This window comes from Coenobita brevimanus, chromosome 51 (genome assembly GCF_032717465.1).
Source record: "Coenobita brevimanus isolate Jiangsu-jjx chromosome 51, ASM3271746v2, whole genome shotgun sequence".
In the NCBI taxonomy this organism is placed as follows: Eukaryota; Metazoa; Arthropoda; class Malacostraca; order Decapoda; family Coenobitidae; genus Coenobita; species Coenobita brevimanus.
Window position 1 is genome coordinate 40,320,348 of NC_137004.1, and position 23,058 is coordinate 40,343,405.

General features: G+C 41.4%; 1 protein-coding gene across 1 annotated transcript in view; it reads left to right on the top strand.

Annotated features, from left to right (window-relative positions):
• Positions 1 to 22,791, top strand: part of LOC145400271 (uncharacterized) — a 142,041-nt gene extending 119,250 nt beyond the window's left edge. Inside the window, exons 4-6 of the mRNA XM_080272828.1 lie at positions 9,759 to 9,919; positions 17,204 to 17,342; positions 21,461 to 22,791. Of these exons, the coding sequence (XP_080128954.1) occupies positions 9,759 to 9,919; positions 17,204 to 17,342; positions 21,461 to 22,176 (1,016 nt within the window). The 3' untranslated portion in view covers positions 22,177 to 22,791. The remainder of the gene's footprint in view (positions 1 to 9,758; positions 9,920 to 17,203; positions 17,343 to 21,460) is intronic.
• The last annotated feature ends 267 nt before the right edge of the window (positions 22,792 to 23,058 follow it).

A 23,058-nucleotide genomic window follows, 5' to 3' on the forward strand; every position in this document is an offset into this window, starting at 1 on the left:
AAAAAAAGGCATAAATGTAAAACGACGAGAGAGAGAGAGAGAGAGAGAGAGAGAGAGAGAGAGAGAGAGAGAGAGAAAGTGTAGTTCGTGTGAGGAAGTGATTGGACACACGAAAATAGCCACGTCGTAAAATTAGTGCACGAATATGTGAGGCGCCGAGCATTACTGAAGTTTTTGAGGCTTTCTGTGGTAAAACTGCAAATATTCTGAAACTTTCGACTATGGTATGACGTGTGTGTGTGTGTGTGTGTGTGTGTGTGTGTGTTTCAACCTCTTCAGTTCTATCAGTAAGATGATGTCTTCTACTAAGTTGCTTTTATCGCCTCCAAATAATTTTAGTTTGGTACAACTTCAGGGCAATTGGGCTCAACTTAGAATTTATTTTTTATTAAGTGGGTAATTGGGTATGGAAATTACGTTGGTCCTTCTGGATGCGCTTATTAGTCAATTTATAAATTTCGTATCTTCAGTAAGTCAGTTTATATGACGCACTTAGAATGGAATTTATAAGTTACCCTTCATTGATCCACTTCCCTCTAAACCTCGCATGACTTGCCGCCAGAGCAGGTGGACTTTATGCCTCTCTCTAGTAGAGGACTTACAACGAATAAATGGCCCATTCCACGCCTCAACCCTCCCTCCCTCCCTCCCTCCCCCTCCCCTTCCCCCTTTCCTCCCTACTTGTCCCCCGTTCCCCCTTCCTTCAACCTTCCCTCTCCTCTCCCTACCCCACCTTGCTTCTCCTCTCGCCCTCCTCCTTCCTCCTCCACCATCCCCTCTCCCACCGTCAGAAACTCAAGTAGCGTCACTTGGGGTCAGTCGCGAGGGCAGTAAAAGCAAAAGGAAGACGGCAGGCGGCCATCACACACACGAGAGTGAGGGAAGTAATAAGCTGGACACACGAGCCACACCACCAACATGGCCGCCAAGCCGTAACAGTATCATAATGAACACCCAATGGCCAATAAAAAAAACTTTCAGGATATTCATGAAGCCTTAGTTACAATGTAGTGGCCAATTTTGACGATAAACAGGTCAACATAACAGTTAACTCAGAGGTCCTTTTGATTTTCTTATGTTATCAATTTAATATAATGCATACCAGGTGGACATTAAAACTTCCCTCCGTATTCACGGAATTATAAAGGATCGTAACCAATTTTCACGAGAAGTGTCCATGGCTGAAAAGCTTTGTTTTTCGTATTCTGGCACTTTAATATTCACTGATGTCAGTGCTGGCCGAATGAGTGAAGACAACAGCACATACAATACAATCAATATAATACACAAATTCAAGTTGATAGGCTTTATAAACACGGTCACAGCAATATCATTCACAACTTGGTCTTAGGAAAGTTTATAAATACGGTCCCATAAAAGGGTCCAATGTCCAATACTGACGCTCGGAAATGATTTTTTTTCCCCCCCTCCTTCTTCCCATTAAGTGATTAAATTACGGAATAGTCTGGATAAAAACGTAATGGCGGACACGGTATGAAAGTTGATGAAGGCCAATACTAACGTGGCGACACACACACGGAGCCGCCATAAAGGTAATTTAGTCTGATAGGAGAGAAGGAAAAGTGTATGCACGAGAGAGACAGCCAACGGACACCACCCACGAAAGACAGCCACAGGACTTCACCCAGGAGGAATGGGACTGGCACTTACCCACTGTGGCACCAGGCTCGGCAACAATACAGGACCCAAGAGGCAGCTTACCTGTAGGAAGAAAAAGTAGTCGTGTGAATTACGTATCAATGAATAATCGCTAATGGAAGGAATTGTACGATTAGCACCTGATAATGGGAATTGCTGTCCTTAATAATACGATAAGGATGCAACACAATATCCGAGTTAACATTCTGCCTTGGCCTTTCTCCGTGTATATTGTTGCAGTCTTAGCTGTTTTCTACACAACTTGTCTACTTACTTGGCCTGAGAAAAGGTGTTGTGAATTTTATTAGACCCAAAACACAGTCGCTTCGGGGAGGAAGTTCATGAAAAATAAAACAATACCACATTGTGATCCTTGTATAAAATCATTTTGGTACGCTCCATGAATGTTATTAAACTCAAAACAAAATCGCTGGAGAAGGAAATTTTGGGAGATTAAACAAAAGCACAAATACTGTAATCCCTGTGCAATATATATCACCGCAAAGATTTTAAATATAAAAGTAAAAGGATTTCGTGTAATGCTTTTAGGTTCACTTTTTCCCGTCTGACCTGCATTTACTAAGGGGAAAAAAATAAAGTATCTTACAGGCAGTACAACAAACTACCGGTATAGAGAATCAGTTGGAGAGATTTTTGGCAATATTGAAGCAACTTACATGCATACTCTGATGGAAATAAAGATTAGACTTTCAACGCGACAAAGGCTTTTTCTCAGTTTTAGCCACCAACTAGCTATTTTATCCAGCCTTTGTGAGTCCTTTCGAACTAGCACTGTGTATAGAAGGGGTTAATATTTACAGGGAAAAGCCTGGGCTGTCTTAGTGCAGCTACCGATATAAATGTCGTCCTCAAGTTGAAGGGGATATCTGTCATTTCCTCGATAACAATGGCATATGTGCACATTCCACGCTAAACATCCTGATACCAGACGAAGAATACCGTCCTACAAAATGTCCTTTGATACTACCCTACCGGTTCTTGATTAAGCACTACCGTATATCGCTCGTTTGTGACCCTTTTAAATCTTATTCCTGGTAAGTGTTGTATTATATGCTGATCACTTAGGATATCACTGAACTTCTTCATGTTACTTTATCCTGTAGGTGTTGTTTCCCCGAAGATTGAATGGTCTTGGGTGGTTTCGTGCTCAAAGAGCTACAGCACACCGTACCCTCGCCTGGCTCAGTTTTATGTCCCTCTCTCCCAGTTTTATGCTTCCAACTCTCCTCAACTTTATGTCGGTCGCCCCCTCCCCCTTCCTTCACCGGTAATGCACAAATGAGAGATGGTGCCGAAATCACAGGGGAGAAAGGGTGGGAAGGTGAGAGAGTGTGTTTGCGAGAAGGGGTTGGGTGGGGGAGGGGAAAGAGGGTGCGGAGAGAGAGAGAGATTGGTTGACAACGACAAAACAAAATTAAAATATGTTCACTTCTATACGCTCACTTCCACGAGCATTAAAGTCAGTCGACTCAGGTGCAAAAAGTTTGTGGTTTGTATTTATAATTTCGTTAATAATTCTTAAAATATAAAAATCGTATGACCGTCTTCGAGGTGTAGAAGCCCAAGACCAGGTCAATGAGATTCCGTACATTTACGAGTGGATTGTCAGCCATTTCCCTTAATGATGTCACATAACAGGAAAATCTCCTCCTGTCACCTCCTGGGGATCGAACCTACACGGTGTCAAGGCCGTCAATTCGACTAGGGCATTCTAACCACTAAGCCAAATTATTCCCTTCAGAAATCAAAAAGGATAAGTTGAAATCAGCAAAATGTACAAGGTTAACAGAAATTCGTCAATTGTGAACCACCATAAATACAAACAAAGCATCAACACACGGCACATCCTCCCACACATAATTCACTTTAATGTCTCGTTTCATACCAACCATCAAGCGTCTCCTGGCGACATTACACGTCAGAGTTTCCTGACATGAATTTACATTGAGGTATTTTGTCACTAAATGCGACAAAAATATGGTAAAATTTTATACTTAATTACGATGACGAATTTCCTATATATTTACTTATTTTTGTTACTAACTCCAGACGATTCTACAGTATTATGCTTAGGAGAGAATTATCGAACTGGAGGAATTTGGAACAGCATTATCTCTTCACTTGTAGGGTACTCTCCTAACCTGAATATCAGGGTCTGGAAGCAGCAAGTATAAACCACATTAGACATGGAACAGTTATAGTTAAGATTTAGTACAGTAAATTAATGTCCTATATGTCTGGCACCGCTAGACGCTTGTATATAGTTAAACGGCGACTCTGGCAGTGGAATGGTTAAAGCCAGCAGAGTGAGCAGTAATAGTGGGTAGTGAGCCCGTGACACACTTATTCCCGCAGCGCCCAGTGCAGAGTTCGTCCGACAGAGAGTGATGAGGTTAGTGCCAGGCTACCCAAATTTACATATGCTCTGGCCTGCTCCTGGATGTAGGCTCGGAAACTGAGGCTGGGAGAGGGAAGGGAGAGAATGAACGGAGGGGTTACTGAAGGCGAGGGTGAGAATGTTGGGGGGAGGGGAAAGGGACGAATTCGTAAGCGTGAAGGTGAGAATGAGGGAAATGAATTAACAGCTCCATCACTGTGGAAAGTAGGAGTTAAAATGAAAAGTAAATAGCAAATTATTTTAGTTTACCAGCAAATTTGGTTTTCATCTTTGTTTTGGTCTATCATGTATAATTAAAGAAGCTATATCTGCATCAGTGAGTCTCCCCTGCAGGACCGGGCCACCTTATCGGAGGGAAGTGAGAGCCAGAATTAACTCTTCCCCATGCCGGAAAAGTACGAGAATGGAAGGGGTGCTCGTAAGAAGGGTAGTGCACGTTTAACGAAAAGTGTCGCGTTGGCCATGTTTGTGTGCGTGTCAGTCTTCACCGAAATGTACACTTTGGTGCAAATATACTTAAGAATGAAGAATGATACTGTTGCTTTTGAGAACAAAGGACCATATCATTAAGAGCTGCTTTACTATCCAAAAAAATGGAGACGAGGAGGGCTTTATAGGAGAGGTTACCGGTGTACATCGATATTACTTTTGAGAAAATTGTATATTAAAAGTTTCTATTCCAGCCAAATATCTGTACTGAGAGAGAGAGAGAGAGAGAGAGAGAGAGAGAGAGAGAGAGGGGGGGGGGACCTGGATTTTAGAGAGGAGTATGTAGCCAAGTCGTTAATCATTCGTGCTCGGGAGAACTAGTTATCCTTAGAAAGTACTATTTTATGCAGATGTATGGGCGGGTGGGAGAGGTGAGGCTTGGCATGGCAAGACGGGTTACTACCTAAGTCGTTTATCACCCCTGCTCTCAAGAATAATTAACCCCTACACTACAAGGACGCATTATCCGATTCTTTTCTTAATTAACCCCTACACTACAAGGACGTATTATCTGATTGTTTTCTTAATTAACCCCTACACTACAAGGACGTATAATATTTTCCTATTTTCTTAATTAACCCCTACACTAGAAAGGCGTATTATCTTATTTTCTTGCTGCTTCAAGACGAGCTTATTCTACTTCCTGGAAATCTGGCCATCAAAGGGTTAAGCTGTTTCTAACCTCGTCGTAACTAATGATTCTCTAACGTTAACAACACGGCTGGAGGTAGAAAAAATACTAAAGGGTCACCAGGAAGTCAGCCATTTCAGATCGAGGACGTTATTTCCTGTTTTTATTTGTGTTACCGACAGATGATTATACTGTATTTAAAAATCTGAATTTCAAGCGGTTCAAGTTAAATTTAATTCAAGCGTCTGGAGGTATGCAAGAATAAAATATACAGTAGGTCATCGGTCTGACCAACACATTTATTAGATCATCTACTCTTCTTGATCTACCCACCACTGCCAACAACCTACTCTCAATCGCTCTCTTGTCTTGTACATTTCTATCCATCAACTACACCAACTGACTAACACCTGCCAATTCTTTCAGGTTGGAAATCTGTACACCTCTAGAACTCCTACCCTCAGCAAAAGTCTGTCCAATTTTCAGTGTTCCGGAGGGATACGAATGTGACAGAATTATTATCCTTTACGGGAAAAAATTACGACCAAAATTTAGCGAGAAGAGAGGGAGAAAATCCTGCGTCTCGTTATTCAAATATTAAATCCAAACTTATCGTCTGGATTCAGGTAAATTTATATGCGAGACTATTCCACAATTTAATAAAAAGCGTCATGAAAGCCTCCCGCCTTTAGTCCCCCTCGCTGTAAGCCGGACACGGAATATATATGAGGAGGTGGAGTTTCCCGGAAGCCAACTGTGCTTCACTGAGTTGTGCTGATGCTCTGTTTTTGGATGTCGACAAATATTAAGGACTTGAAACAGGTAATTTTTTTTTTACCCTTCAGTACGGTGACGTCTGCTGGGTTTAACTCTTGCTGCCTCCACACGATCACATTCAGTACCTGTTTTCTGATGTCGACCGCTGTGGTGGCCTAATTCTTTTTTATGTCTGTATATCTATTTGTCTTTAATTCTTGACTTTCCTTTAGAATATTCTTAATACCTTAAAATTATTCTAACCTGGTTCGTAGCGACTTCTTGTGTCCAACTGGTTAACAATGAAAAATTCACTGCCTCTGCAACAAAAGCTTAGCCCAAACAGGATAAAAAAAAAAAAAATTGCCTAACAGCAAAACTTGAGGCCAAAGCAACATTAATGACATAAAGAACTGGAATGAATATCACCGAAAAAGTATAGGCCAAAGCAGCAAGATATCTTAAAATGGAAACGGAATAAAAAACAAGAAACAAAACCAAAACCGGAGGAGGGGATGTAAAGTACCGCTACCAATGGAGCTCATCAATCCCAGCACCACACACCTGACACAGATTCTTTGCCAGTAATGCCAGTGTTCAGCAGCCTTGCGTGTGAGTGCTGTGTGAAAACTCTGACTCCCGCAAGATCGTCTCTACCTACATCAGAGTCCCATATGCATGAACTTTCTTGTGCGTAACCCTTTCAGAGCGACAGAAATCCGTGTTACTCTTGCCACACTAGTTTGGTTTGCTTAGAAATGGCCTGTCGTCGTCTAAAGATTAAGCTGTGCTTCAATGTTTTGTTTATATTTATCCCCTCATACTTGCTGAACATTAGGGAGTGCACAAAAATGCTTGTTCACACATTTCATCTTCAATCATACATCTTCAAGACACTTCACAATCAAAATGAAAGGAATATTCAAGTATAAAATTAGGTCATAATAAGTGAGTCGTGATAATACCAGACTGATGTGTAGATGTTCATCGTAATAGTTAATCCCTGGACGGCGACAGGCTATTCACAACCAGAAAAAAATGGCCTGGTACGTCCTTAAAGGGTTAATGAAGACATTATTTTATCCCTCTGACGATGATAACCCACTCGTAAGCTAAACAGGATCAAGAGGCAGTAATAAAAATAATAAAGATTCTGTAGTCATCTGAAGGTTAAGAGAGTTCACAAACAGATCTCCAAGTAGTTCCCACGATCCCAGAAACACTCCGTCTAATACCTATTTGTATGGCTCGCTCGCCTGACTGCTGTGTGCGGCCTGAATATCACCAACGCCAGTACTAGCCAAAGGTAATGGATGCAATGAAGAAACGTTGATTTATTGGCCACATTTGGGTCCACCAGCGAGGGAATATCGCGATCCAACACATATTCAAGTTTGTAGTGTATATTTCAGGCAGACAAATGCCTCGTTCTTGAACTGTACGACTGTCAAAATCAATAGTACTTCTCCGCGATGTCACACCTCTTTCCATTTGAAAAATATGCATGATTTAAGAGTTCTGAAAATTATACAGCAACTTCACACATTAAGACACATTTACTGCAGGTCTTAATATTATTCATGACTGAGTATTTTTCTCTCTTTACCGATTCTCCAAGTCCTAAGTAAAGCCTGTGTTATTCCATACACCAATCTTGTCTTACTGCCTATCTTTATTTTTCCATTACACTCGACCTAAGACATATTGCATACTCAAGCCGATTTCAGACCTTCACTCCCCCGATTTTAGTCATCAATCTTGCTCTTTCGCTGCTCACGTTTTTCTTTCTTTACATTTGTTGCTCTTTGCAGCAAGTGTCATTAGTGTTTTACAGTTTATATCAAACAAGTTTCAACCACCTCTATTTCCCAAGCTCATACTTTTATCATGGGAATTTTCGTTTCCTCGTAATAATTACATTTTAACATCCAAATAATATTAATCGTACCAGCATACAGTATCACTCTGGCCGTCCATTATCTGTTGGCTCCGGCTCTGCGTCCTCCCTCCTTCCCTGGTGATGATGTTACCAGATGGAGGGTCCTCGTCAAATATAGCTTAGCACATATTCTCAATTTACCCGACTAAAGGATTTCCGATTCCATCTAAATCCATTCTCCTTCATTCCCTCCCTCTTTATTCTACTTGCTCCCTCGATTACTTATTCACTCACTCTCACTCTCTCACTTTTTATTCACGCAGTTACTCACCCTAACAAACACAGAATTTACTCTGCAACATATTAGCCGGCTCCGTATCTGTTATTCTGTTTCACTCCCTACCTTTCTCGATCCTTTGCTTACTCATTCACACATTCTCACGTACACTGTATTTACTCGCCAACATGGTATCCGTCGTTAATAGTAACTTTTAAATCCATATGTCCGACCGAGTGTCAAAAAAAAAAAAAAAAAAAAAAAAAAAAAAAAAAATCCTTTGAGCGTATCACGAAATACATCTGACCGTAGTGAAGGAGTCAGGTGTTATGGCATCATACAGGCGTTAATTAACCTTACCTTAGCTGAATTAAAAAGGTATCATCATCTCATTAACACCGTGTATCCTCCTCATTTCTGCCTCCTTAACAGGCCCCCACGCGGTAATTGTGTTGGCAGCAGCCCAGTCAGTTATAATACCTTCTTTAATCATATTTACTACACATCCCTTCACCGTTATCACGTCTTTTGTATTTTAATTTTGGTATAACCTGATATTTTTATTCAGCTTACGGGAGATTTCTTCCAACCCCTTCAGCTGTTGTTATTACCTGAAGATTTTATTCATCTAAAGAGGGGCTCCACAACCTCGACGGGTTTGATGCGCCCCTTCATTACTGCGGTGCTCTCCAAAGCTGAATAAAATCGTCTGGCAGAAGCAAAAATAAAAATAAGCACCGTCGTAGTGTGGGTAGGAAGCGGAGACAGACTGCATAATTCCTCCATTAATCATTCTCGCCACTTTAAGGCTCGTTAGTTATTTAATAGGTACATCTCTGGAATTTATAATATGCCGACGTCACCAGCCATCATCAATTTTCATCCCCTTCCCTATGCAGTCAACTGGGTATATAAATTATCGACAGAAAGAGAGAGAGAGAGAGAGAGAGAGAGAGAGAGAGAGAGAGAGAGAGAGAGAGAGAGAGGCAATACTCTTTTTCACTGGTTAATGAATTTAAAAAAATCATAAGTACAAAATCTAAGTTATACCAAAACCGTAATTTCTTTTCACTTCTCTCTGTCACCTTTAATGATTCCCAGTGTGTGTGTGTGTGTGTGTGTGTGTGTGTGTGTGTGTGATGTGAATGGCTACCGGTATGTATTTAAAACACAATAGTATATTTAATTCACTCAGTAAACCAGTATATCCCAATAACAATTAACTCTCTCTCTCTCTCTCTCTCTCTCTCTCTCTGCCCTACACGGTTCCCAAGGCAATTATCCTGCCAGTGTTTGAGCTATTAACTAATCATACTTGTAAACCCTGTAAATCATCTAAATTCTCTATCCACCCCTTCCCCTCATATAACCTAAATAATTCCCAAGGTATATACTGTTCCTAAACGAAAGTGTTATGCAGTTTAAAGCCTTCTTCTTCACTCAGTAAACCATTTAAACCCCTCATTCTTTCTTCTTCTCCCCTGACCAGTTTCCAAGGTGATCATACCGGTGTGTCTGTCACCACATAATTTTCTGCATTATGCTCCTACCATGAATAACCCAAAACACATTAACTATTCACAGATACAATAACTCAACAAACACAACTCATAATTCACCCCCCTCCCTCTCTGTCCCCCTTGCCCAGTACCCAAGGTGATGATCGTGCCAGTGGGGGACAGGTACGTGAAGGCGGGCAGCACGGTGAGGGTGGACTGCCAGATCACCAACGTTGTACAGCTGCCTGACTACATCTTCTGGTACCACGAGGACAAGAGGGTCATGGACAGGCTCGATCCTAACCTGCTGGTGAGTGATGAATGATGATGATGTCTGGAGAGATGGTGAGCATATAGGAAGAGGGGCAGGGGTTGAATATGGTAGGGGATGTGATTGAGGCTTATGGTTGGTATTGTAGACGAAGATAAATAGACTGATGTAGAGCAGAAAACGAATGAACTGACTAACTGGCACAAAAAGGGGAGGAGAAAGACGACACTAATCAATTTATCTACTGGGATGGACGTATTGGAAATGAATTAACAACACTGATTATACATAAAAACATTAACAAAGCTTGACTTATAAATATAAGATGCGATGTTGAAGAGGAGAATAACATTCACTGGAGACACATACTAAGGAAGAAATAAACAATACAAAGAAGATACACCAACAAAGCTAATTGCCAAAAAAATTAATACGATAAGATAATGACTATGATTAGGAAAATACAATACCACAGTAAAGGACGGAACACATAGGGAGGAAGAGAAGGAAGGAAGAGGCTAGGGGAGACTGGACAGGAATATTTATTTTTAGGATGAGGAATGAGGCTGGGGTGTCAGGATCCGGAATGATGTATGGAGAGCGTCCTGACAGGGGAGGGTAGCGAGAATTAAATAAAGAATAATGGATGGAAGAGAAATAAAAATAATAATGGGAGATGGGGAGGTGAATGTACCACGGGCGTGAGGCGAAATAAAGATCTGCACAAAGCTTCGTGGACATATATAAATGAATAATAATGGTTATAAATGAAATAAAGGGCAACATTTTAGAGCTGTGCTGAGAAAAACAGATGAATAATAACGGCAAGCTGAAGTAGTAAGCAACATTTTATTCACAGCAAAATAGGTGCAGTCTAAATTACTATGGCTTTAATTTAATGGCTCTGTCATTACCGTCCGTATAATTCCGGTCACGTCCTTGAGTCTGTGTGCCAGTCTATTTGAGATTTAAGTTTTATAAAGTCCAGATTTAATTAAGTCATTATTGTACCTTTGTCGATATTGGATATGTCTATGGTTAAGTAATCTGCCGGGAGTGGACGGATTTTCTCCATACTGGCGGCATTCTAGTTTGCAGTGTATATACTGCCCCATGTGAATAGTTTAGTTAATTTTGTCATAACTTAGCACTGCCATTATCCCAGACTTTCCATACCAGACTTAATTGTCCTCTTACCTTAACTATTAATGTACCGGTATTTCCTATGCCTCTCCAACTTTCACCTCCACCTCCATTCCCCCTCACGCCTGCCCTTGCCGTAGTTTCCTCCCGACATTTCTCGTTGATCCTTACGAGCGGACATAAGCCAGCGTGCCGGCCCACTCAGACACACACATCACGGCGGGAAGGCACCAGGGATGAGGGACGGGAGCTAATGGGCTGTATTCTAGGTGGTATGAGACTTCGGAACATGTTTTCCTCTGCGATTTATTTTGCATATTTCGCTTTTTGATCCTCTTGTACGTTACTAAGGTAAACTACGTCGATGCTAGAAAATACGGAAAACATATAAGACTATCTATATGTAATACGAAGACTAAGTCGCTGCGGAAGATGTGTTACGGAGTCTGCTGTGCCACTAAGAACATGGCGGCGGGTCAGAGCAACGAATAAAAGGTGGAGGACGGTGGGGCTAAGGGTGGCGGGAGCTAATGACCTCTGGGCCTTTGTTGTCATGGTGACTGATCTTTCACTGGCGTCTTGGTGTCCTACTCGGGCTCTGAGATTACTTTCTCGGTTCTCACTGGTATTTCACAACACCTGCTTGTGAATTAACCCTGCAGCGGTCAGGTCGATAGCGCATGTCTGTCTATCAGTCCTTTTAATTAAAATTCATCGTACCGCGGACGGTATATTTCCGGCAACTTCCAGGAGGAACTCTATTATCTAACAGTTTTTTGTACAGGATCAGACTGTACCATTTGTATGTAATGTCCAAGGTAGAACTCCACTTTTTAAATGATTCTGTTTTGCCGATGGACATGACATTAAAGAAAAAATAATAAAGCTACATTACATTTAATTTTTTTCTGGCAATATTCCTGAATAAAACAGTTCTGACCAGGAAGCGGAAATAGAGAAATACTCTTCCTGTATTATCTGTATAATACGTTGTTGTTTTTTTCATGCTGTTCAACTAAAACTAATATAAAGCTGGTATTGTAATATATGGTTTTGAAAAAGTGATTTGTCCGTAACTATCTTCAAAAATGAACTGCGTCAGATTTTGAAGTCTTGGCATGACGTCCCAGCTCGATAAGGGTTGTTAGGCAGGCCCGGTCTTTACACTAAAGCGTGATTTTTCTACCCTAACAGAGGTATTCATCCGTTGTGCCCAGACTGGGGGGGTCGATCTGATAAGTAACCATGGGGACTCATTCTTACCTAAAAATTTACGACACATCAAATCTCATGCACTCAAGCAACCACGATTTAATATTCCTGTAGTCGTTATGGCCCAGTTCCGTCAGGTAAAAATAAACCGACTATTATTTTCCTCATGTACATCGTCTCACTTTGCAGTCGTTTTATAACACGTAGTTCAAGAGCATCTGTCTTTAAACATAGTCCAATCTTAACTTCAATATCTGAATGACCGCGATATTAACGTTAGTTGCTATAATTTTCTCTTCTTCCTAACAGATTTCCTACAGCTCTGACTTTTCTGATGGTCTTCCTCCTCTTCAACACATAAAAACTCTTACTCACATGAATTACATTTTACACAACAACACTGTGCTTAAAGTACAGTTGTGCCGTAATATATTTTGCTGGGTAGGGTTCCTGGCACTAACATTATTAAAGGCACTCCAGCTGCCTGTGTATTTGCCAACATAAACTTTAGCACACACATAAAGCCAGGAATGTATACACAGTTACGAGAGTGTTTATGACAATATACATTATCTATATACATCCACTGCTAAGGATGTAGCATGATCTTGCCTACACACACACACACACACACACACACACACACGGAGATGTTACGCTATTAGTAAACTGTTTCTTGATACACAAGTGAAAAATACGAGTTTTCTTTACTAAAACGTCATTCGTGTGTGGCAGCTGTACGAACATGATGTTGACTTTACATAATAAATGGATATCAAGCCCTTCATTGGATAATATATTATAGAAGCTGGATAAAATCATCAAGCGGTGGCAAATATAAAACTAAATTACATCAGTTACTACGAAAGATATATCCTGAGTTGCATAAAATAATCTCGCGGTAACACAACACACATTTAACAAGGAAGTGACAGTATTGAAGGAGCAAAGGGTAATATTTGAGAAAATACGTAGAAATTCAAATCTCGCCCACTCTGTCATCGCCGTCCCAGTCTGACGTGTAATTAGGCGAGAGATTTTATTGTGAGAACCGATAAATTCTACTTTCTTATGTGATTATGGTGATTAAGGCGGGGTGGGGGGATTACAGCCTCGCACCCCACACTTTAGCCTTTAATACACCGGGCATTAGAGGCGATAGTAATGGTTTCACACCAGCCGGTAATAAAGGTGCCTTACTAATATTTTAATCACACTACCAACAGACGATTTTATTCAATGATTTTACTCATCTCTAATAATGAAAAAGAAATCTCTCATTTTGGCTGCAGATTTTTTTTTTTTTCACTGTACTCACACGACCAACAGACGAAGGTTTTATCCATCTCTAGTAATGAAGGACTTTATTATGGCTATATCTAACTCCTCCAGTTCTAAAGGTCTGGTAGGCCTAATATCAAGATAAAATATAAAATACGATACTGGATTTAAGGAATTAATGGTTTCACAGCAGCCCGTCATAAAGACGTCTTTTGCTTAGGCCAGTGGTCGCCTACACTTTCACTACGATGACCTCTTTTTATGCTATATGCTTGCCTGCTGCCTCCAGATTATTATTATTATTATTATCATTTTAGCTTTAAAGAGACCATTTGTAGTGACTGGGTGAGAAACTGTCACAATTATCCCATTCACAGCTTAATTTGTCTTGCTAATTTGGATAAAATCGTCTGAAGGAAGCAAGAACACAGTGGAATAATACGTCCTAGGGCTGAGGTGATTAATGGGCCAAACCCCTGGAGTAATGGAGACATAAATCTGCCTGAGGAATGGCTGCCTCAGGTGCGTTGTTTTGGCGAAAAAAAGGTCAGGAATGTTTAGGGTAAAGCGATTACATTCCTTTCGCAACTGTTTTTCGGTTCGCAACATTTATACGCGTACACAATCAATACGTGAAACAGTATCTTCCTCATCATCATAATCCTTACATTCCCCTTCCTCCCTCCCCTTTCCTCCCCTTTCCCTTTCCATTTCTGTCCTCCCTTTCTTTCCTTTCCTGTTTCCCCTTCCTTTCCCTCTCCCCGTTCCTTTTCCTTCCCACCCTCCTTCCCTTCCTTTCCTCTTTCTCCTCGTCCTTCTTCTTCCTCCTTTCCAGTATCTCTGCAATCCCATCCTGTTTCTCTCTTTTCCTTCGTCCTCTCTCCTTCCCTCTCACCATATTCCCAGTCCTACCCTACCTTCCCTCCTTTCTTCCCCTTTCCCTTTCACTCTAATACCTCCCATTTCTCCCCTCCCTCCTCTCCCTCTCCTCCCCTTGCCCAAATGACACCAGCAGCACCGGGATCTGAAAACAGACATTAACAGGACAGAGAGTATCGCAGTAAAAGACGGTGTAAAGTGAGAAGTAATGCCCAAGCAGGGGAGGGCCAAGGCAAGGAAAAAGGCACGAGGGGGAAAAAAAATTAGAAGGGAATGGTGAGGTGAGGCAGAAGGGAGGATAACGAGGTGCATGTAAGAGAGGGTGAGAGGGAGAGAGTTGGGGTCGTGGTGTACAGTGGTAGGGTCAAGTTAACTTGCCTAGAAAGAACAACTGAAAAAAAAATCTTACTCAATCTTTAAGTTAACTTGCCTAGAAAGAACAACTTTTAAAAATTCTTACTCAATCTTTTAAAGTGGAATATATACGGAACACATAATAACCATGGCAGGTGGGGCGCCCACCACCCAGTCATTTTATGTAGTGCTGCCGTCAGATAACTCTACACTGAGTGCTAAGCCTAATGGCTTCCTATAACCTAAATAACGTTTTTCGAAGCTGGATGGTAACCATATAAATAAACTGACGCCTGGTGGTCTAGTAGGTTAACAAGCTCCAAGAGTATGTCTTGTAAGGGTTTCAATCCAAGAGATGGATAGTGTTTATTACTCACATAATGACACTCAGGTACAGGTTATTAGGAATTCTAACCTCTAATGTATGAACTGAACAGCCCTGCCGCCCCCCCCCCCACCTGTGCTTATGATGAAACAATAAAGGCTTGGATAGTAAACAAATACATAGTCATTTTACGTCCAACTGTAAATCTTAATATCAGACCTATGGCCATAAACTTATACCTTCGTCTTTTAGCTGCATTTACCCCACCTGTTCGAACCTGACTGGCAGGTGTCCATCCATCACTCCATTACCCCAACCCTACAGTATTTTCCACTGGGAATAAAGCTGATGCAGCCATACCAGGTTTAACACAATGACTGGTGAAAGACAGTTGGATTCTACATTTTAGTATGGTCCTGTTCAGTATCTGAATGCACAGTTCTTATCAAATTCAAAGACTGAAAACACTGAAAGTGGTAAGGAGAAGGTATTTCAGATACACATATGTAATAAAAAACACAAGAGTATGGAACACCCACACACACACACACACACACACACACACACACATACACTACACAATACGTAACACACAGACCACCACACACACGACAAAGAAAGCCGCCAAGATATGTCAGAAAAGGAGCCAAGAAAAAACTGTAAATAGGAGCGAGGCCAGACCCCAGTGGCAATATAGAGGCGGGTGTCAGGGCGGGTGGCTGGTGGGGATAGAATTACAGCACACGACACTCAGAATACATTACACTCCTCCACCTCATACTCTACACCACCTTTAACTTCTTTCCTGTGTTTACTCCCCTCCCCCTGTTTATTCTTACCTTGCTTACCCATTCTATACGCTGAAACCACCACCTTCTTCCTTCACATTACCCTATTCCCTTCATTAACTCTTCGCCCTATCCCCTATATTTACCCTTATCCCCCTTCTGGATGTTTATTCTTCTTCCACTTTTCATACTACCATGAAAACCATTACCTTCTTCCTTCCAACCAGAAAATAAGTTTCCAGCATAATGAAATCTACCTTCACAGCTGAGACCATCAAAATGTTATCTCCTGAATATCAGCCATTTAATTATACGGCACAAGGCATCATGCACTAGTAAACTGACAAGGTATAAATGGCTGGTGTGGTATATCATTACGTGGTTTTCATTTTTTAACCAACACAAAACACGCCTCCATTCATCTGCATACCGTGGCTATAGTCTGGTAGTTTGTGTTAATGTTAGTTTAGGCATCGTTAAAAAACACTCTGGCTCGGCTCATTGCATATTCAGTCCACGGTACAACTTTGTGTTAGTCGATCCACTTGTTTTTCCCGGTAGTGTTTCTTTCCCCCGGCCAGGCAGACCAGGGCAGGTAGGACGCTTCTCTCAAAAGGTTATAGTTTTGCCAGTCTGTCCTTAGCTGTTGCTGCTTTACCACATCAGTTCGGTTATGTTATATTTTGCTTATTCTTCCTATCTCCGAGCGATTTTATTCAGCTTAGGAAAGACTTCTCGTACTGAAAGGATTAGGGAAGACTGTCTTTAATCCCTCCGGTTCCAGAAGTATCTCTTAAGAAGAATAAAACCGCCAGGAGATATGGCAAGAATAAAACACATATAACATTTTAAGGGTTGAGGGGGTTATGACAACTTCCGATATCTTCAGAGTCATACTTCGTTTACCAATTTCTGTTTTTCACCTCACTGTAATATGCAAGTGACAGTGAAACAGAAATGTTATGGAACAGATATCTGTTCTCCTGTATTTTCACGTTAAAATATTTTCATCTTAAGCAAGCGGAGGCGAACCTGTAAAATATGATCCACGGTTCTACTTCACTGTTCCTATTATTCAGGTCCAGGTACTTTCAGTTTTGCGCAAGTGATGGGAAACCTGAATCGGCATTGTCTAGGTTTCCTCTTTTCTGTACCTCATCTCTTGCAGGTGACGGTGAACCGGACTGAAGTGGCTCATGGCTCTACTTAGTGTTTTAGTAATTTCGATTTACTTGCAGGTGACGGTAGGCCAAAAATGACATGGCTTAGGTTCATATTTTACTGTGTCTCTTGTTGTGTCACTATTTTTCTCGTCAAGGTAAACTATGAATCTGTGTGCAGGTGACGGTGAACCAAAACGACGTGGAGGCGATGAAGTCCACCCTGACCATCCACAAGGTGAAGCAGGAGCAGAGTGGCAACTATACGTGCATGCCATCCAACCTGCACGCCGCATCCGTCACTCTCCACGTACTTAATGGTGAGTTCACTTGTATATATTAAACGACAGACACTCTGTTTAATGTAGACTTGTACTTCTTCATTTACTTTTTCATCCAATGCTTCGTGATGTTGTAGTAGTAATATTTTCAGCATCTTCCTCACTTGTAGCACTTTACAATGTCTCACTACTGTATGTTCAAGGCATCCTCTTATAGCAGTAATGCCCGCTTTCATTTCCTGCCAATACATATGCTTCACTTCCGGTACATTGAACGCTCTAGAGTATGCCTTACCGGGTAGGAAATTACACACACTTTCATTTCCTGCAACTATTCACCTCATTTACATCAGTCGACCTACAGTAACCCTTCACTGACAGGAAATTACACAATGTTTCTTCTCAATCAAATTACTCCATAGAACTTTCTACTCTCTTTTTACACTCCCAATAAGCTCGCATCTTCCGTCTTATATCCTTTCCTTGTAAACCTGGGTCTCTTCATCACTGCCTATTATTTAACCTTTTCTACTTCTCACTTTCCTCTGATAATTAATATTTCTAAGCCGAGAGAGATTTTGAATGTTTCTTTACCCTTGGCTGCTCTTCTGAGTTTGTGCGTCAGGAGGAAAGTACCGGACGTACTAAATGTAAAGTGGACACAATGGCATAGCAGGCGTACTTTTGACCCTGGCTGTATCCCTCCGCTGACCCCACTGTTGTAAACTCCTGGGAACGCATTTGCATAGATAAAAAGCTACGCCAGGATATCATTCCAGCCAGCGTCAAAAACATTAGCATAATACTGTAGATTTACATAATGAGGATGATGTGCAATTCTGGTTAAGAGGTAAACAAGGAATGCATGAAAGGGAAAGGAGGGATGAGGAAAACTGATGTGAAAAGTTCTGTAAGGTTAAAATGTTAACTTTGTTTCGTGGGACATCTATTACTTATATAATTTCTTGAATTTCACTTTTTGTTTAATTCACATACAAACTGGCCTGTCCTATGATATATACCTCGTAGCTAAGGAGAAAAACAAACGGATTGAAGGTGTTACGGAAGTAACATTTTTTTTACTCACTGAATCTGCTGACGTCTGTGTAGTTCATTCTTCCTTTTTCCAGACTACTTTATTCAGCTTAAAAACTGTTCCCCTTACAGAAGGGCTTAATGAACGCCATAGCCGATATATTTAGTTGGAAAAAGAGTCTCTTAAGTAAAATCGTCTGGAAATTCGCTCTCTCCGACCCACAATGAAACCATGAACAATACTGAAGGGGTTAATTTTCTCTTTTCTCGGTGTTCAGTTGATTTCAGTATATCACTGCATTTATATACAGTAATGTCGAAAAGCACTTCATGCACTCCACCTTTTGTGCCAACAATTTTCAATTTTATTGTTCACTTCAGTCACATTTACTTCGTCCAGACTTCATTTCTTCCGCGAACCCATCTTATCATTCATTCTGTTCGTGCTCAGGTGCCTTCAAGTCTTCCTCCGCCTTTGCCTTTAATCTCCAAAGTCACTTTTGGTTCTCTTTCTTCTCACAGAACTTTTCTCCTTTATCCATCAGTAAATCAAGTGGTTATCTTTTATGAACTGGGTGTCTGTGCAAACAAGAATGCACTGGGCAGCAATTGCATACCAATGTTTTTCTTTTACTGGCTATACGAGTATAAATTCATGTCTATCTGTAGCGCAGATACGTATATGTGCATATAGCATACTTTCCCTTCAATGCATTAAATTCGTGCTCATCAAATGCATAATATTACGTGACTGCATATACACTAGCACTTCTTGCCTACCGGTATAAAAATTCGTGTTTACCTCACACATACTTTTGCATATACATTCATGTCTGGGTATACTGGTGTATCTGGTTATACAGTAGTACTTGTATTTTACCTCATGCACCTGCTTTCTACTGCCTACATAATTCGTACTTATCACACACCTACTATCAGCATCTGCACTTTTCTGTTATTATCAGCTCACAAATTACTCAACATAAAATCACAACCCTTCAACACACACAGCCATATTCAAAGGACATGCCAAAAACATCACCTTCACACATCACACATCACAATCCTCCAACACACACATTCAACGTAAAAGCGCAAACGCCATCAGCACCATCACCACGCATAAAGCCAGCTTCCAGAGAGAGAGAGACAGACAGACAGACAACGGTGATCAACACAAACATCATTTGCGTAATTGCATTCTGCCTCACTCACGACAATTTCCACGTGTTGGCAAAAATGGGTACGGGCTGGCATTTCCATCGCTTGGAGGAGGAATGGACAGGTGTGCAGGCAGTCACGGGTGTACAGTCAGTCACCTGTGTTGGGTCAGGTGTATTTATATTTACATTAAGATGCTATTATTTTAGTAGTAAGTCAAATGAAGGAAAGCATTATCGCTCTAAATATGGCAGTGCTAAATGCCGGGCTGACATTTGGTGGGCGCATCTGATGAAAGGCCATAATAATACTGATATCCCTCTTTGATCTGGGTAATATCTAATGAAAGGCCACACAAATACTAATATCCCTCTTTCATCGGGGTAATACAGGACTCCGACGCTCTCAGGGCCAGGTAGAATTTCGGTATTCTTCTCCAAATGGATGGATTACATTCCACACCCACAAAGATAATTAACTGGTATTTTCGTAACGGTTCTGTGTGTGCTAAGCATCGAGTATCACGGGAATTGAATCTCCTCTGTAAATAAAAGGGTCAGATCTCATTTGAAATACAATAGGTAGTACATGTTCAAAGCAGTCTACGCTTGGTATGTGGACATGTTAAGTGGAAGGTGGGTTAGATATGTAGGTAGGTACAGTAGTAGGTAGCTGGGAGGTAGGTAAGGTAGGTAAATAGTCAGGTAGGTAGGTAGAGAGGGAGGGAGGGAGGGAGGAAAGTAACGCAGTAGGTTGGTAGATGGGTTGGACGGTAGGGAGGTAGGCTGGCAAGAAGGTAGGTAGGTACGTGGGAAATAAGGTACGTAGATAAGGCAGGAAGGCAGGTAAAGTATATACTGTGGTAGGTAGGTAAGTTACATGGGTAAACTGGTAGGTAGGGAAGGTAGGAAGGTAAGTAGGCAGGTATGAAGGTAGTAGATAGGCAGGTCTGTAGGTACGTAGGTAGACAGGTAATGCAGGTAGGTAGGTGCGTAGGTAAGGTGGGAGGTAGGTAGGTATACACGTGTGAATATCCTGACAGAGCGAGGTATACGGGCAGGGGATACAGCATATTCGTATTACAAAGAGTTCATTCTCTTCATTACTGGCAAAGGCATCATTGGAAGGGATCATTACCGCCACAAAGTATTTTAACTGACATCCAACTCCTAATGCTCGGGAAAATTAGGGCTAGATAATGTACGCAATGTGGATGGCCAATATTATGACCAGCCCAATTCCCGTACGCACTGCTGGTTTCCACACTCTTCCTAACCAGTTTATTTCTGCATAGAGCGGGTTAATACTTTCTTATTCTTTTATTCCTGACCCGATGTTAATTTACCAGTCGAGATGTCAGTGGGAAATAGTCCTGAGGTGATGGATTAAAGCATGTAGATTATGAATGGCTAACTGAAAAAAACAAAACAAAATTACATTGTGCAGACCAGATAATTAAAAACAGCTACAAGGGATATTTTTAACCCGTTCATTACAGTTTGGTATTTTATAGGTTCTTTCGGTAATCAACCGATGTTATTAATGAACTTGGCAGAGCATCCTGGTAAAGGAGAAGTGATCGAAAGCTACATCTAATGCCACTTCAGAAATTCACTTTTAAGCACAGTGAAATCGCTCAGAGAAAACAGGAATAAAACTGAGAAAGATGTTATCGAGGTGAACGGTGTAATCGAGAACAGATCCCTTAATGAATAATACCGACAACTGGAAAAGTTGTTTACTAGAGTGACGTAACAGCTTCGGCCAGACTTACCTGAAGAGGGTCCCAAGTTGAACCACAATTGTTACATAACCTCAACAGACAGTTCTTCCAAATGTGGGTACAATTGTTGCACCTGAACAAATCACGGCATTGTGGTAACCACGACACAGGATAAACCCATGTTGTCTAATTCACTGATGTGTTTATCTGTGCTTCATCCGATTCTTTTCCTCCACAGAGAAGCACCCAGCGGGTCTGCAGGGCGAGAGAAACGGAGCCAGTTCACCGGAGTCGGGGCTGAGCCTCACCCTGGCCCTGCTGGTGTGTGTGTTGGTCTGGAGCCTGTCCCTCGGCAACCACGACCAGGCTACCACAAACGCTGATGATAAATGCACGCCAACGCATAAGTGCACACCAAATCATAAATGCACGCCAACTCACGCACCTTCGCACGTCATCCCAAGTGCGGAATTTTCTTGGCCTTTGCTTTCTGGCCGCTTTCTCCCCTCCGCTACTTTCTTTGCCGATCATGATAATCAAAAGGTTGTTGAGCTTCTATGGCAGCTTGTTAACATTGATGCGCTTCACCTAGACGACAAGGACGAGGATGAACTGCGACAAACTGTGCTTCACGATGGCGGCCGCCCCTGGGAGTTAAGCCTTCTGAGGTATCTGAATAAAGCTCAGTTGACCCTGGACGGGCACAGTCTATCCTTAATTTACTTAGTAAAGCCAAACGACGCTGTTGAAGAAGCCAAGAATGAAGCTGAAAATCTGGTCTGCATGGAAAAGAACAAAACTGGTTCTGGAATCACGTCCGAGGCCCTGCGATCCTGTTTACTTGGCGTCCTCCCCACCACCACTTCTCAGCAGACACAAGCAGCTTCTTCCGTGACGCAGATCAAAACTCCTCACAGCCTGGAACTGAGGGAGTTGTTGGCCAGACAACGGTGATCAGTTGGGCTGCGTCGTCTCCTAGCCACTGGTGTAAATATTCTGTACATAAGTATATGATTTTTTTATGTGTACAGATAGAGTTGTACAAAAATATCGTTCCCTAGTAGCATAGCATTGATTAAAGAATGACAAGTGTTGTTTTGTAGACCTTTGTAAAACTCACGCCCAAGTCGAACAAGTCTGACGCCCTGGTACGGCTACACAGCTCATGTATAGAATTCCATTTCTTGGTGTAAATCCAAATAAACTTTCCAGCTTCGTTTTTACTTAACAAAGCCTGTGTCCTCGAAAACCGAACTGAAACTGCTCCAGAATATTGCTCCAGTGTTAATGATTGATTATATGTGTTTAGAGATGAACCATAATTATTTTAGTTTGCGTTACTTTCATTTCCAAACTATCTAGAAACATGTATACGAATGAGTGTTCTATGTCATTGGAAGTATAACCGAGAAACTGAAAGCCAAGTCTTGTGTGTTGACCTGAGTACCGGAGTCTGGCCTGTTATGCATCTAGAATGACCCAGGGATCAATAAACTCATCGGCTTGTCTTCAAACAACTCGCATCTCTAGTACAGGACCGACAAGCAGAAATCCACTTCTCTTTGTGCTCTCGGATCAATCTCTAAACAAGAGTAAGACTAGCTAAAGTAATACCTACAGATAGTATTTCAGATATTATCCAATCCCAACCAATCCCATCCGTTGAGACTGAACATGGGAATATGTGACAGTGTGTGTTGTTGAAAGTAAATCTGGAATATTCGTCAAACAACTTGGAAAACGAAAATTCCATATTTTGCTGGCATATCTTCACTGAACTTAAAAAGAGAACATTTTTAGAAATATAGCGATATTCACAGCAGTGTTTGAAAATTT